General features: G+C 39.0%; 1 protein-coding gene across 16 annotated transcripts in view; it reads right to left on the bottom strand.

Moving 5' to 3' along the window:
* Positions 1-16,130, bottom strand: part of LCORL (ligand dependent nuclear receptor corepressor like) — a 182,741-nt gene that overhangs the window by 60,279 nt on the left and 106,332 nt on the right. For 13 of the 16 annotated variants that reach the window (XM_038008655.2, XM_038008653.2, XM_008017795.3 and 10 more), the window contains one exon: positions 5,573-5,824. In XM_038008655.2, the coding sequence (XP_037864583.2) occupies positions 5,573-5,824 (252 nt within the window). Of the gene's footprint in view, positions 1-5,572; positions 5,825-16,130 lie in introns of those variants that run through there. The other 3 variants (XM_038008664.2, XM_038008665.2, XM_038008663.2) reach the window with 2 other exon arrangements.

Genomic DNA, 16,130 nt, shown 5'->3' with positions numbered 1-16,130 from the left:
AGATGGAAACTGACTTATGAAGTACAACTAAGGAAGCTGAAAAGATTTGTATAGTAAACAGACATCTGAAGAAACAACAGTTTCAACAAACATTTACAGCATTACTATGTCAAAGGACTAGAGTTTCTCATATTGTTGCAGAAAGAAAAACAAAACAAAATGGAAGAAAACCCTAAAGGTTATCATGGAAAAGAGAAGTCTTGGAGACATAATAATTTTTACAAGTATTTACAGCAAAGTAAAATGCTACTGCAGATGAAAAAATATAAAACAATGAGTACATTCTTCATAGATATGAGCTTAAATATTAGAGTTGTCAAAGATTTTTGGTAAATACTTATTCACTCAGAGGCTGAATTACCATCTCTTATAATACAGAATAAAAGAATCCTATATAGGGAAGGAGGCTAGGCAAGATATTCTTATAAGTATCTTTTTCTTTGCTTATTTGCCTATTCCAATATCTTCTTCTGAGACTTGTCTTTGTCTATTTTTCTCATCAGTTGTCTGTCTAACTGGCTGTAGTTCTGTTAGCTGAATGCTTGCTAGATACATCAGTTACAGAGGAGGCCTGACATTTCACTTTCTTCAGTGACTTTATATGTAAGTTTTAGATTTGAGTATAGTCAAATATGCAAAATTGTTGTATGGATTGTGATTCTTGCATTTTAAGAACTTCTTCCCTATTTTGAACTAAGGTATTATCCCGTAATTTCCTCTCTTTTAATTCTGCTTTTCACATTTAGCCTTTAAACCCAACTAGAACTGTTTTTATGAGTGGTGTAAGGTAGGGATCCGCCCCTTATCCTCCTTTTGGGTAATCAATTGCCCTGGAACTATTTAGGAATACGGTATCCTTCCCAGTGATTTATAATGACATTTCTGTCTTGTACTAAGATTCCACTAATGTTTGGGAGCTAATGTTTGGACTGATCTGTCCTACTTATTTTTATCCTGGCCAATAGCACCCTGTTTTAATTACTGCACTTAATAAGTGCTGCTACATTTAGCAAGACTTTATTTACCACCTTGACTTGGTCATTCTTGGCTCTTTAAGTCTCGCTTGTAAATTTTAGGATCGGCAAGCCACATTTAACAATAAATCCTGTCAGAATTCTGCCCAGAATGACACTGAATCTGTAAGCATCAGTCTTCACATTCGTTTAAGGAATCATTCATTTTGCTGCTCTTCTTTTTCTTCCTTCAATATATTTTTATAATATTCTCCATAAGACCTGATACAGTTTATGTTTCATTCTTAGGCATTTCACTGTTTTTCCTGTTGTTGCAGCTATTGCAAATGTAACTTCTTTAAAACTAGATTTTCTAATAGAGTAGTTAAGACCTCTCATCAAATGTTTAAATCAAATGTTTAAAATTGATGATAGTGTGAATTTTTTGTGTCATCTTTTATTTTAAATCTTTAGGTTATAATGTTTTTGGTAGTGAAAGTGCCCATAGATTATTCTTTGTTTGATAAGCGCTTTTATAGAATAAATTTTTTTCGTATCTATTAGGATATTTAAGAAAATTTTTCAAACACTTAATCATCCATGCCTCCTTAGTCATTATTATATCCTTATACCTCACTTTACTCAATTTGCTGATATTTATTAAGGATTTCTGCACCCAGGTTTGTAAGTTGCAGTATTTCTTTCTTTTGCTATCTTTGTCTGGTTTTGGCATCAAGGTTATACCAATATTTCTTTTTTTTTTCCTACTCTTTGAAACAGAGTAGAAAAAAAGGAAAGCACGAATAGGAATTATCTGTTGCTTTAAGAGTATATAAAGTTACCTATAAAACCATTTGGCATGGAGAATTTCATAAAGTTGTGGTTTATACTATCCATAAATGTATCTATATCATTTATGGATAGATTATCTATTGTCATCTAATTTGAATAAAGTAACTCACCAAATAAATAACTGGCTTAAATAAGTATTGTTAAAAAATTAGAGTGAGAATAATATGAAAAATGTAAGCACTAGCAAATAGCAACATTAAAAAAAGGCATAACTGATACCGCTATCACTAGTATGAGCTCTTTATTGACTATACTATGAGGTAAAAACAGTGAAATCAGGTCAAAAAAAGGTTAAATTCTTAAGGAAGCTATGTGAAATATGGGTTTATACTTTCTATCACTGCTAATGAAACTCTTCTAAAGTATATTATCATTCAATAAGATACTGGCAGTGAAGTCATCGTGATTAGCAAGACATTTAAAAATTATTTATAACATCTTTATTTAAATCCTAAAATATTTATAGAAAGATTAGTACACATACTGTGTTAGTGGGTACATACACACACAGCCATATGTACACACAAATGCATCAAAGGGCATGCGCTTCATTTTTCCTTGTTTGGTGTACATGTAGACAAATTTTAAGAAACTACCAAACCATACCATGGCAGAATGGTTTCATAAAAGAAAATCTGATTTTGTTACTCTCAGTCTGGTAGCTTTTAATGACCCCAAGAAAAGTCAAAATTTGGTCCCTACCTCCTTCTTTTTTTTTTTTTGAGACGGAGTCTCGCTCTGTCGCCCAGGCTGGAGTGCAGTGGCGCAATCTCAGCTCACAGCAAGCTCCGCCTCCCGGGTTCACGCCATTCTCCTGCCTCAGCCTCCCAAGTAGCTGGGACTACAGGCGCCCGCCATCTCGCCCGGCTAATTTTTTTTTTTTTTCTGTTTTTAGTAGAGACGGGGTTTCACCATGGTCTCGATCTCCTGACCTTGTGATCCGCCCGCCTCGGCCTCCCAAAGTGCTGGGATTACAGGCGTGAGCCACCGCGCCCGGCCCCTACCTACTTCTTGAGCTTCATCTATCATCATTCTTCCCCGTGCCCTCTATACTTCAAACCACATTAAACTAAATAATTTCTATCCTCAAGTAAGAAGACTAGAATCACATATGACAAGAAGTCATCCAAAAACTTAAAATTATCAAGAAGACTAGTTATAGATTTATATCCACTATCACTACTCTTTCCAACCTGAGGATTTTCACATATTTTTGCACTTTGTTTAGACTATTACAATAATTTAATTAATTACATGACTTGTGTTCTACATATACATGGATCTGTCTTGCCACTTAACTTCACAGAATCAAAGATCTAAGGACTGGAAATTTACTTTTAAAATGCCATCTATTCTTTTTTTTTTGAGATGGAATCTTGCTCTGTCACCAGGCTGGAGTGGAGCGGCGCAATCTCGGCTCACTGCCACCTCCACCTCCTGGGTTCAAGCGATTCTCCTGCCTCAGCCTCCCGAGTAGCTGGGACTACAGGCGTACACCACCACGCCCAGCTAATTTTTGTATTTTTAGTAAGGACGGGGTTTCACCATGTTGGCCAGGATGTAGATCTCTTGACCTCGTGATCCACCCACCTCGGCCTCCCAAAGTGCTGGAATTACAGGGGTGAGCCACCATGGCGGGCCAAAATGCCATCTATTCTAACCACTCATCTGATGCTTTTCAATACCTTCAACGACGAGACAATCAGAGAAACAGTCCTTCTTTCCTTAGCAATTTCCTTAGAAATATTCTTTCTTATCTAGACCTGAAATCTGTTTCCCTCTAGCTAGTGATCCTAACTCAACTCATTGGACCATTCACAGAAAACTCAGTCCTACGTTAGTGTAACAGTCATACAAGTATTTATAGATCATTATCACATTACTTCTAAGGCTTCTTCTACGGTGATAAGGAAAGGGAGGTAGAGAGTACGGTGAGACTAGTATTTGAGTATCTTTCATGAGTTTGTTACTACATATTTAATTCTCACAGTGCTCCAATGGGTCCATTATTATCATGGCCAAATTACAATTGAAGAAATTAAAGGTCTGACAGGTAACATTACTTGTTCAAGTAACTTAAGTTAAGTAGCAGAGCCAGGATTTCAACCACAAGTCTGTCACATACCAAAGTCTATGTTCTAGTCTCTTCAGAAATCCCCAAAAGGAGAGCAGATATAAGGGAATATAAGGCATGGAAAGGCAAATAAAAACAATTCTAAAAATCCTCTATTTTCTGAGTTCCAAAATTCTATGCACTGATACTTTATTCCTTAAGCCTTCACAGGTATTCAACCCTTTGCAAGGATTTTTTTACTTATCTGTGGTGGCAGATATCATAAAAATAACACAGGGAACCCCCCTACCGGCTTTTTAAAGCTTATCAGCTATGGTTAGTGTTGGTGTATTTTATGTGTGACCCAACATAATTCTTCTTCTTCCAATGCAACCCAGGGAAGCCAAAAGGTTGGACACCCATGCAGTGTCATAGTTATCTTTGACATTTCTTTCTCTGTCTTATAACCTATTATCTTAAAATTTGTCAGATATTGTCACATAAATACTTGCAACCTAGTGTTAGGGAACTAAAAAGGAAAAATTATTCCCACATTCCAGCCCCTCTAAATTTTAATCTGATTTACAAACTGAAAAGACTATATCTTCAAACACTAGCTAGTATACTCTTTGTCGTTTTTTTTTTTTTTTTTAAAGAGACAGAGTTTCGCTCTTGTTGCCCAGGCTGGAGTGCAATGGTGTGATCTCGGCTCACTGCAACCTCTGCCTCCCGGATTCAAGCAATTCTCCCGCCTCAGCCTCCCGAGTAGCTGGTATTACAGGCGCTCACCACAATGCTTGCTAATTTTGCATTTTTAGTAGAGACGGGGTTTCTCCATGTTGGTCACAGGCTGGTCTGGAACTCCCGACCTCAGGTGATCCAACCGCCTTGGCCTCCCAAAGTGCTGGGATTAGAGGCATGAGCCACCGCACCTGGCCTAACTAGTATATTCTTCTTAAGAGCCCCAAACTAACATCACTGCCTTCTGGAATCAAATTTAATGCTGACTTTTTTCTTATGGTTTCAAAGACTGACAACACTATTCCTAGCCCATATTAACAAAAGCTACCTAAATTATCCTTTGTTCTGATAAACACTTAAGTCCTTCACACACACTTAAAAGGCTCTTCCTCTTGCCTTTCCTCTGTGAAGTACCGGTTCTCTTTTAATTAAACTCTGTAAGTCCAACATGGTCATCCTTCAGGCTCCTTACCACAAATGTTTCTCCATATAGTTGGTTACATGATAACATTACACTTGTCACAGATATTCCATTTCCTCTGTTCCCAGTTACATTATAAACAACTGGAAGAGAAATCATCTACTTTTTTTCCCCTCGCTTAAATACAAAAAAAAACTGAACAAGCAAGTACTTACTGTTTTCAGCCGTCCACTATAAAAATAATTATTTCTTATAAACATCTCTTTATTTATATCCTTTATTTATTTATATGCTTTGTTTTTAAGCTGTTTATTAGGATACACTTTTTTTATTGCAAATGGAGTTGCGAGTAACTCAAATTTTCTCTTTTATACACAAAGATGCAAATATAGAAGCTGCAAATAGGTGCTTTTCTCCAGTACATATTACATAAGCAAATTAAAAGTCATATTACATCCAAAATAAATATGGCTATGAATATAAAAGTTATAAATATACATTTAATGATATAAAACATCAAATTATATATCACATGCACACAAAAAATCTTACCTTGCTGAGTATTTTGTTCTTGCATTCGATTCACAGTGAGGTCTAAGGGGCCTTCCTGTTCTTCCTGAAGGGAGTTTTCTGCTTGATTCATTTGGATACTTTTACATACTATACTTGGTCCAATTGAACCATTTCTATTCTCTTGAGTTTTACCACTTTTTGAAATGTACTCAATCGCAAATTGACGTATCATCTTTTTCATTAATTCCTGAGCAACTAGGGGAATGTTAGGATCACAGTTCTGAGGAAGATCTAGGGAAGAAATAAATATAATAATCATTTTAAAAAGAGAAATGCAAATCACCAACACTTAAATTTATTTTTATTACAAATTAATGACTTCAGAAGTCTTTTAGCATCAGTCTGTAACTGCCAATGTTTTCTGGGAATTAGCAATAAAAGCTTTGTAGATTTAATTAGCTTTATAATAATATATCAACCAAAAATGTGGCATAATTATTTCTTACAATTAAACATTCTCTGGTACCAAACTAAAATACAGATAAAGAATTAGACATAGAAGCAGAACAACTTATTCTCGAGTTCTAATATTCATTCAGATGTACTTTACTAGATATTAAAACACTCAGTATGTGAACATAAATTGTATAAGTAACCAAATTTTATCCTAATGTACAATGTGCATGCATTAACTAGGAAAACATCTAAATTCTTATAATTCTGTATCCATTAAATTCTCCAATTCTGTAAAATGTGCATTTCATGTATGTCCTGAATGTCATCATCAAGGATTTTTTCTTTCCTCGATTTTTTATACAGAAATTTTTTTTTTTTTTGAGACGGAGTCTCGCTCTGTCCCCCAGGCTGGAGTGCAGTGACCGGATCTCAGCTCACTGCAAGCTCCGCCTCCTGGGTTTACACCATTCTCCTGCCTCAGCCTCCCGAGTAGCTGGGACTACAGGCGCCCACCACCTTGCCCAGCTAGTTTTTTGTATTTTTTAGTAAAGACGGGGTTTCACCATGTTAGCCAGGATGGTCTCCATCTCCCGACCTTGTAATCCGCCCGTCTCAGCCTCCCAAAGTGCTGGGATTACAGGCTTGAGCCACCGCGCCCGGCCTATATAGAAAAATTTTGATCATAAATAAAAAATGAAAGAAGAGTACAATGACACAGCTTCTACTAATATTCAAGAACTGTTACTAGTCTGCCAAATTAGCTTTCTTTTTACTTTATTTTTATTTGTAGAACCACTGAAACTGCAGAATAATGACAATTTACTCCTAAATATTTTAGCATGGATATCCTAAGATATTTTTGTAAAATGAGAATATCATAGAGAGTTTTAACCAAACCATTTTGATCAACTACAACTATAATAAAGTTCAACAGTAATAATACAACTCTACCTGAAACTTACACAGTTAGTAAAACAACTGAACGATTTTATAGTAAGAAGTGTGGGATAAGAACAGATCACTTATATACACAGTTTATAATAGTGATATAGAGATTTAGTATTGGGGGTGGTGGCTTTTATACACACATTTCTGGTCTGGCTCCATTCCTTTACTCTGATCCTTTAGATGCAGGGTGATTGGTAAATTGGGAAGGATGACTAGAGATACTTGTTTTCTGAGTAGGGATACACTTTTTCCTCTTAGAAATGGGCCTACTTGTAGAGATACTAGTTCTCTACTCCTTAAATGTCTAAACCCTTACTCAGGTAGATCAGTGTTAAATGAATAGGCCTTCTCTGATCCACCGTTGTTAAGAGACTGAAGTGGTAAGTCTCCCTAGTTCTGTGTTTCAGTATTAGTTAAAACACTTGTTTAAAAGACTTAAAGAGAAGCCTTCCAACCAGCATCTATCATTAATAGGTCCATCGCTCTAAAATGCAAGAAGGTTTCAAAATATACTATTTGGAGGTGAGGAGAGGCAACAAACCCACCCCCACCACAACTACCATCACATTTGGTAGCAAAACGTGACTTAAGCTGATATAAACTGGTCTTGCATAAATGTCAATACATTTGATCACAGGGTGCTATCTCAGACTTGTTGGAGATATTACAAAACATTGTATTACCTGTTTCAAAACAAAGAATTTTGAATTCTGAAAAACATCTGAAAGAGGGAACTATGGGCCTATAAGAAAAATACAATTTTAGCCTTCACTTCCATTGTTTGTTTAGAACTTGATAGGAAAGAGGGACACTATTCGTTTTCCTATTTGACCTAGCTATAGTTCGGGATCTTAGCCATCTTTATAAACTTAGGCTAGTTACGTATTCTCTCCATGCCTCAGTTTCTGCATTCATTAAGACAGAAATAATAATAGAACCTGGGATAATATTTATGGGGCTTGCTCACTGGATGCTGTAAGGATTATATGAGATTGTAGATAAAATACTTAACTCTGTACTTGGCATATTAATAGTCCAGTAAATGTTAGCTGTTAGTAGAAATAATAGAAGAAAAAAAAGATGCAGGCTAAGCACTTATATTTTATTTAAATCACCAAATGGTAAATAAGTAAAAGTACAAGGGGTCTTCAAAGTTCATGGAAAACGCACATTATAAAAAAACTATGCATAAATTTCAAAAATTTTTTGCACCAAAATAAACTACTAACTTGTTATAACATGTGTAAACGGCATCTAGCTTGAGGCACTAAGAAGGATAAGACATCAGTTTGAAAACATCCAGTATCAGAGCAACATGAGTTCTGCTAAAATTGAAGTAAGAACAAATATTAACTATACGTTAAAGCTTGGATGGAAGAATGATAAAATCACTAGTAATTTTGAAAAAGTTTATGAGGATAATGTCCTAAAGAAATCAGCAGTTTAAAAATGGATAACTTGGTCGTTGGCAAAGTCTGAGTCCTGTCCTCTCGCTCTCCTCCCCGTACAGCATGAGCTTCACCACTTGCTCCACCTTCTCCACCAGCTACTGGTTCCTGGACTCCGTCCAGGCACCCAGCTATGGTGCCTGACTGGTCAGCAGCGTGGCTGGCATCTGTGCAGGTTCCGGGAGCTCTGGTTCCCTGATCTCCATGTCCTGCTCCACCAGCTTCCAGGGTGGCTTCAGGTCCGGGGACCTGGCCATGGGGATGGCTGGGGGTCTGGCAGGAAAGGAAGGCATCCAGAACGAGAAGACCACGCAAGGCCTGAATGGCCAGAGCATGCAAAGCCTGAATGACCACCTGGCCTCCTATCTGGACAGAGTGAGGAGCCTGGACACCAAGAACTAGAGAAGCTGGAGAGCAAAATCAGGGGCACCTGGAGAAGAAGGGACCCCAGGGCAGAGACTGGAACCATTAGTTCAAGACCATCAAGGACCTAAGGGCTCAGATTTTCGCAAATACTGTGGAAAATGTCCGCGTTGTTCAGCAGATTGACAATGCCCGTCTTGTTGATGATGACTTTAGAGTCAAGTATGAGACAAAGCTGGCCATGCACCAGTCTGTGGAGCGCAATATCATGGGCTCCTGCAAAGTTACTGATGAAACCAATGTCACTCGGCTGCAGCTGGAGACACAGATGGAGGCTCTCAGGGAGGAGCTGCTCTTCACGAAGAACCATGAAGGGGAAGTAAAAGGCCTATAAGCCCAGACTGCCAGCTCTAGGGTGACTGTGGAGGTACATGCCATCAAATCTCAGGACCTTGCCAAGATCATGGTAGACATCTGGGCCCAATACAACAAGCTGGCTCAGAAGAACCGAGAGGAGCTAGACAAGTTACTGGTCTCAGCGTCTCAGCAGATTGAGGAGACCACCACAGTGATCACCATGCAGTCTGCCGGAGCTGGAGCTGCTAAGACGGTGCTCATGAAGTTGAGACTTATAGTCCAGTCCTTGGAGATGGACCTGGACTTGATGAGAAACCTGAAGGCCAGCTTGGAGAATGGCCTGAGGGAGGTGGAGGCCCCCTACGCCCTACAGATGGAGTAGCTCAATGGGATCCTCCTGCACATGGAGTCGGAGCTGGCACAGACCCAGGCAGAGGGGCAGCACCAGGCCCAGGAGTACGAGGTCCTGCCAAACATCAAGGTCAAGCTGGAGGCTAAGATCATCATCTATCGGCGCCTGCTGGAAGACGGCGAGGACTTCAATCTTGGTGATGCCCTGGACAGCAGCAACTCCATGCAAACCATCCAAAAGACCACCAGCCACCGGATAGTGGATGGCAAAGTGGTACCTGAGACCAATGACACCAAAGTTTTGAAACATTAAGCCAGCAGAAGCAGGGTCCCCTCTGGGGAGGAGGAGGCCAATAAAAAGTTCAGAGGTCAAAAAAAAATGGACAACTCATTTTAAGGGATGAGATGATGTTGAAGATAAAGCCTGCAGTGACAGAACATCTGCATCAATTTGTGAGGACAAAAATTCATTTTGTTTGCATCCCAATTGAAGAAGACTGGTGATTAACAGCAGGAATGATAGTCAACATCACAGACATCTTGATGGACATTAGCTCACACAATTCTGACTCCAAAACTAAAGCTGAGCAGATTTCCACTCAATGGGTGCCAAGACCATTGCGCCCAGATCAGTTGCAGACAACAGCAGAGCTTTCAACAGCAGAGCTTTCAATGAAAAAATTTTAACCAGTGGGTTCAAGACTCAGAGCATGTCTTCAAAGAATTGTAAAAGGCGATGAAACATGGTTTTACCAATATAATCCTGAAGATGAAACACAATTAAAGCAATGGCTACCAAGAGATGGAAGTGGTCCTGTCAAAGCCAAAGCGGACAGACTAAGAGCAAAGGTTATGGCAACAGTGTTTTGGAATGTTCAAGGCTTTTTGCTTGTTGACTTTCTGGAGGGCCAAAGAAATAACATGTGTTTATTATGAGAGTGTTCTGAGAAAGGCAGCCAAAGTTTGAGCAGAAAAATGCCCAGGAAAGCTTCACCAGGGAGTCCTCCACAATAATGCTCTTGTTCATTTCTTTCATCAAACAAGGGCAATCTGGCAAGAGTTATGATGGGAAATCATCAGGCATCCACCTTATAATCCTCATTTGATGTCTTCTAATTTTTTTGTTTCCTAATCTTAAAAAAACTTTAAAGGTCACCAATTTTTCTTCAGTTAATAATGTAAAAAAAATTGCATTGACACGGTTACATTCCCAGTTCTTTTGAGTATGGACTAAATGGCTGGTATCCTTGCTTACAAAAGTGTCTTGAATTGGATGGAGCTTATGTTGAGAAATAAACTTTGCATTTTTTATTTTTATCTTTGAATTCCATTTTTTCCATGAACTTTTTAAAGTCCCTTCTTATTTGTTAACTTCATAACTGGAAAAATATAAAAGACATACTTTATAAACCCATGTGATACTTTTTTGGTCCAAACTAGATTATATTAGCACATGTAACCTAACTAAAGTGCACTATCAAAACAAGAAATATCCTGTTGCACATAGGATTCAAAGATATACTATTGCTTGATGATTATCTTTAGAAATCTTTGAAGGCGTCTATGAACATTCTTCTTCACCTTTTTTCAAACCTAATCTTGCTTTGTATTATGTATTTAAAGGAGATACTAGCTTTACTTTTAGGTATTTTAGTTAACTGTCCTGAAATGTATTACTAACATCATCACTTTATCAATTCAATATATCTGCCATAAAGGACAGACATTATTAGACCCATATCATGTGACTAGGGCTATACTTTAGGATTGAATTTAGAGCAAAGTTTAAAGTACAATAAATAGTGCTACTCTGTTTTATTCACCCACTCACTTTTTGTCTCTTTATACTATATTGTGGAATAAGTCCATGTGTGAGATCAAAGGACCTGGCAAAAGAGAGGGAGAAAGACAGACAGACAGACAAAGAGAATGCTTCTCAGCTGCTGACTGGTTAGTGAGTCTCCTAAATCACTTGCACAAGTTGTTATAACTACAAAAAAGCAAATAACTGAAGATCTAGATGTAGGTTAGGAATTGTAAACTCAAATTTTTACAAGGATCAGGCTAGTAGTAAATATTTGCCTAGAAGAATGTTGCCACCCAGAAATAGGGTTTACTGCCCCCTATTAGACAAGAACACTTATTTTTTGCCTTATTTCTTCATTTTTCAAAGTTAATTAATTTAAAAAGCCCTGTGTGGCTGCTGCTTCAAGATGGTCCTCAATAATTCCTGCCTCCTGATATAACACTGCTGTGCAATACCCCCTTGCCCCCATGTTGTATCATGGGTAGTCTGTGTAACCAATAGCATACTGTGAAAGTATGTGTCACTTTGGAGATTATGTTATAAATGAATGAAGTTTTCATACTGGACAGTGATGAACACTGGTGCTCCTGGTTGTTTTCTCTTTTGCCCCCCGCTTCTCCTCTCCTTTTATCTTCTCTTTCTCCCCTTCCCTTTTCCTTCTCCTCTATCTCCTTCTCCCATTCACTTATCTGTTCCTTCATCTCTCTCTCATCACTCACTCTAGAGAAAGCCATAACTATGAGAAGTCCCATGAGGTGGCTCACGTGAAGAAAGATGGAAGCCTCCTGCAAGCAGCCAAATGCGTGGACTTGCAAGACAGTCTACAACAATCAAATCTCCTATGACCACAACCCAGCTCACTCCTTGATTGTAGCCTCATGAAAAAGTGAGCCAAAACCAACTAGCTGAGCAATTCTCAGGTTCCTGACCCCAGAGAAAATGTGAAATAATAAACGTCTGTTGTTTGAAACTGCTGAATTTGGAAAGTAATTTGTTATAGAGTCATAGATAATACAGATTTTGGTGCATATTAGTGGGATGCTGCTGTAAGAAAAAACTGGAAATGTAGGTGTCATTTTTGAACCAGGAAGTGGTCTCTGGGAATAGTATTAATGGAAGATTGAAGTAACTTCAATAAGCTGTTAATACAGCCTTTAAGAAGGCTGCAGAGTAAGAACTTCTAGAAAAATGAGGTAAATATTACTGGAATTATGTAATGGGAGAAAGTTTCACAACACTGTTATCTTCAGTAACTTGGGAAGTAGAAAATGTGCCCAATGAATTGGATGATCTATCTAGGGAAATATCTAAGCAAAGTGTGAAAGGTGGCCCCTGGCTGCTGCTTGCTAATTAAAGTGCAAAAAGAAAGAGATAAACTCAAGGAAGAACTGCGATATGGTTTAGATGTTTGTCCCCTCTAAATCTCATGTTAAAATGTGATTCTGAATGTTGAAGTTGGGGTCTGATGGGAGGTGATCGGAACATGGCAAAACCAACCCAACTGCCCCCACAGACTGTTCTTTTTGATAAACATAGAAATTGCCCTTTCTGGTCTTAAAAAGCTTGAAACTTGTATTTGTTTTATCTGAGTTCCTTCCTCAGAAAAGGACCTTCAGGCCTCTCAAAGAAAGTATCAAAGAACTGAAACTCACCAGATGACGGCACCACATCATGGATCCCTCATTCACCATGACTGCGTCCTTGCCCCTTCCCTAATTCTTGTTTTCTTACACACTGTTACATTTCTCCCCTGCTATATAAACTCTTAGTTTTAGTCAGGCAGATGGATTTGAGATTGAGCACCCATCTCCTTGGCTGCAGCAACTGATTAAAGCCTTTCTTGGCAATAATTGTTGTGTCAGTGATTGGCTTTTTGTGAAGCAAGCAGCAAGACCTACATCCAACCTTTGGTGTTTCGGTAATAATGGGGCGGATCCCTCATGAATGACTTAGCACCATCCCCTTGGTAATAAGTGAGTTCTCCCTCAGTCCACGTGAGATCTGGTTGTTTAAAAGTCTGGGACTTCCTCTCTCTTTTTCTTTTGCCATGTGATGTGCTGGCTTCTGCTTTGCTTTCCGCCATGATTTTAAGCTTCCTGAGGTCCTTACTAGAGCTGAGCAGATATTGGTGTCATGCTTGCACAGACTCACAGACAGCAAAAGCATGAGCCAATTAAATGTCTTCTTTTAATTTTCTTCTTCTTCTTCTTATTTTTTTGAGACAGTGTCCCTCTGTCACCCAGGCTGGAGCAGTGGCATGATCTTGGCTCACTGCAACCTCCATCTCCTAGGCTCAAGCAATTCTCATGTCTCCGCCTCCTGAGTAGCTGGGATTACAGGCATGTGCCACCATGCCCAGCTAAGTTTCGTATTTTTTGTAGCGGCTGGGTTTTGCCATGTTGGTTTAGGCCAGTCTGAAACTCCTGGTCTCAAGTGCTCTGCCTGCCTTGGCCTCCCAAAGTACTGGCATGAGCCAACATGCCTGGCCAAACTTCTTTTCTTTATAGATTGCCCAGCCTCAGGTATTTCTTTTTTCCTTTTTTTTTTTTTTTTCCCGAGACAGAGTCTCACTCTGTCACCCAGGCTGGGGTACAATGGCACAATCTTGGCTCACTGCAACCTCTGCCTCCTGGGTTCAAGCGATTCTCCTGCCTCAGTCTCTCGAGTAGCCGGGATTACAGGCATATGTCATTGCGCCCAGCTAACTTTTGTATTTTTAGTAGAGATGGGGTTTCACCATGTTGGCCAGGCTGAGACTTTTTTTTTTTTTTTTGAGAAAGAGTCTCACTCTGTCACCCAGGCTGGAGTGCAGTGGCGTGATCCTGGGTCACTGCAACCTCTGCCTCCTGGGTTCAAGCGATTCTCCTGCCTCAGCCTCCCGAATAGCTGGGACCACACGCGCCTGCCACCACACCCAGCTAAGTTTTGTATTTTTGTAGAGACGGGGCTTTGCCATGTTGGCCAGGCTGATCTTGAACTCCTGACCTCAGGTGATCCACCCGCCCTGGCTTCCCAAAGTGCTGGGATTACAGGAATGAGCCACTGAGCTGGCTGAGATATTTCTTTACAGCAATGCAAGAGCAGCTTACTACAGACAGTTAAACAAAGAGATAGCAGGTTTTGATTGTTTTGAAAATTCTCAGTCTATAATACAGAAAGCAAATGATGCCAAAATTAAGAAATGATTATTGAGCAAAGATTAAATCAGGAAAACAGCTAGGAAAATATACTTCAGAAAGGTGACTGGTTTTCTTCCGGTTTGACACTTAATGCTGTGGGTCTCTTGCGAGTAGTTGTTGCTGTTTTGCAGGGTGGGAGGGGGAATCTAACGTCATTAAACAAAGGAACTCTGGGAATTAACCAAAGGCTTACTCTATTCAAGAAAATCAGCTGAATCTCAAAATCAACTGAATCTCAGCAAGTACAGCAAGCTATCATGGCATTTTAAATTGCACCATTTTTCCTTTGTGCTGAAGCTACAAGGTAACAAAAACAAAATAAAACAAAAAACAAAACAAACAAAACAAAAAAACACCAAAACAAACAACTGCACTATTCTCATCCTTCCTCCTCAAGACACACAGAGCCCCCATGGCAAACACTGAGAGTCTTACGATTGTAGACATATAAGGAAACCTCTGTTCAATCATTAGTTGATCACTAAGCTAACTACAAAGATGTCAGTGGGCACAGAATACAAAGAATACTACCTTCACACAATTAGTTTAGAAAAGTCACTAAACAAAGAATAACAACAATGACACAGCAACAACAAACCTTGGGGTGGAGGATAATCTGATTTCCAGTTGTCACACTGTATTATTTTAAATATTTAGTTTTTAAACAAAACATTATGGGACGGGCCAGGCGCAGTGGCTCAAGCCTGTCATCCCAGCACTTTGGGAGGCCGAGACGGGCGGATCACGAGGTCAGGAGATCGAGACCATCCTGGCTAACACGGTGAAACCCGTCTCTACTAAAAAATACAAAAAACTAGCCGGGCGAGGTGGCAGGCGCCTGTAGTCCCAGCTACTGGGGAGGCTGAGGCAGGAGAATGGCGTAAACCCGGAGGCGGAGCTTGCAGTGAGCTGAGATCCGGCCACTGCACTCCAGCCTGGGCCAGCCAGACTCCGTCTCAAAAAAAAAACAAAAACAAAACAAAACAAAAAAAACATTATGGGACATGCAAAGACATAAAAATGTATCACACATGGGGGAAAATGTCTCTGAGAAAGTCCAGATATTGAACTTATTAGACAAAAGAACTTTAAATCAGACATTTAAAATATGTTCAAAGAATGAAAGGAAACCATGTATAAACAACTAAAGTATGAGGAGAATATTTCACTAAACAGGCAATTAAATAAATTTATAATAAAGAACCAGAGAGAAATTGCGGTGCTGAAAAGAACATAAATTAAAGTGAAAAATTCACTAGATATACACTGGTAGATTTGACCTGGCAGAAAAAAGAACCAATCAACTTGAAGATAGGCAGACTAAGATTATTCAGTCTAAGGACAAAGACGGGGAGGGTAGGTAAGCAGGTAGGTGAACAGAGCCTCAGAGACCTGTGGGACACCAATCAAATGTATCAAGATTTACAAAAGGAATTCCCAGAAAGAAAGAAGAGAGAAAAGCAGAAAAAAATATTTGAAAAAAAATTGACAACGCCCCCAATTTGAAGAAAATATTTATTTACACATCTAAGAAGGTCAACAAATGCTAAGCAGAATAAACTCAGAGATCACATTTAGATGCATCCTAATCAAACAAAAGACAAAGAATAAATTTTGAAAGCAGTAAGAAAAAAAGCAAAAATAATCACAAGTAAGGGACTAAACAAACCGTTAGCTAGACAGACCAA

This window comes from Chlorocebus sabaeus, chromosome 27 (genome assembly GCF_047675955.1).
Source record: "Chlorocebus sabaeus isolate Y175 chromosome 27, mChlSab1.0.hap1, whole genome shotgun sequence".
Classification (NCBI taxonomy): Eukaryota; Metazoa; Chordata; class Mammalia; order Primates; family Cercopithecidae; genus Chlorocebus; species Chlorocebus sabaeus.
This window is presented reverse-complemented; position numbering and strand designations above follow the sequence as displayed.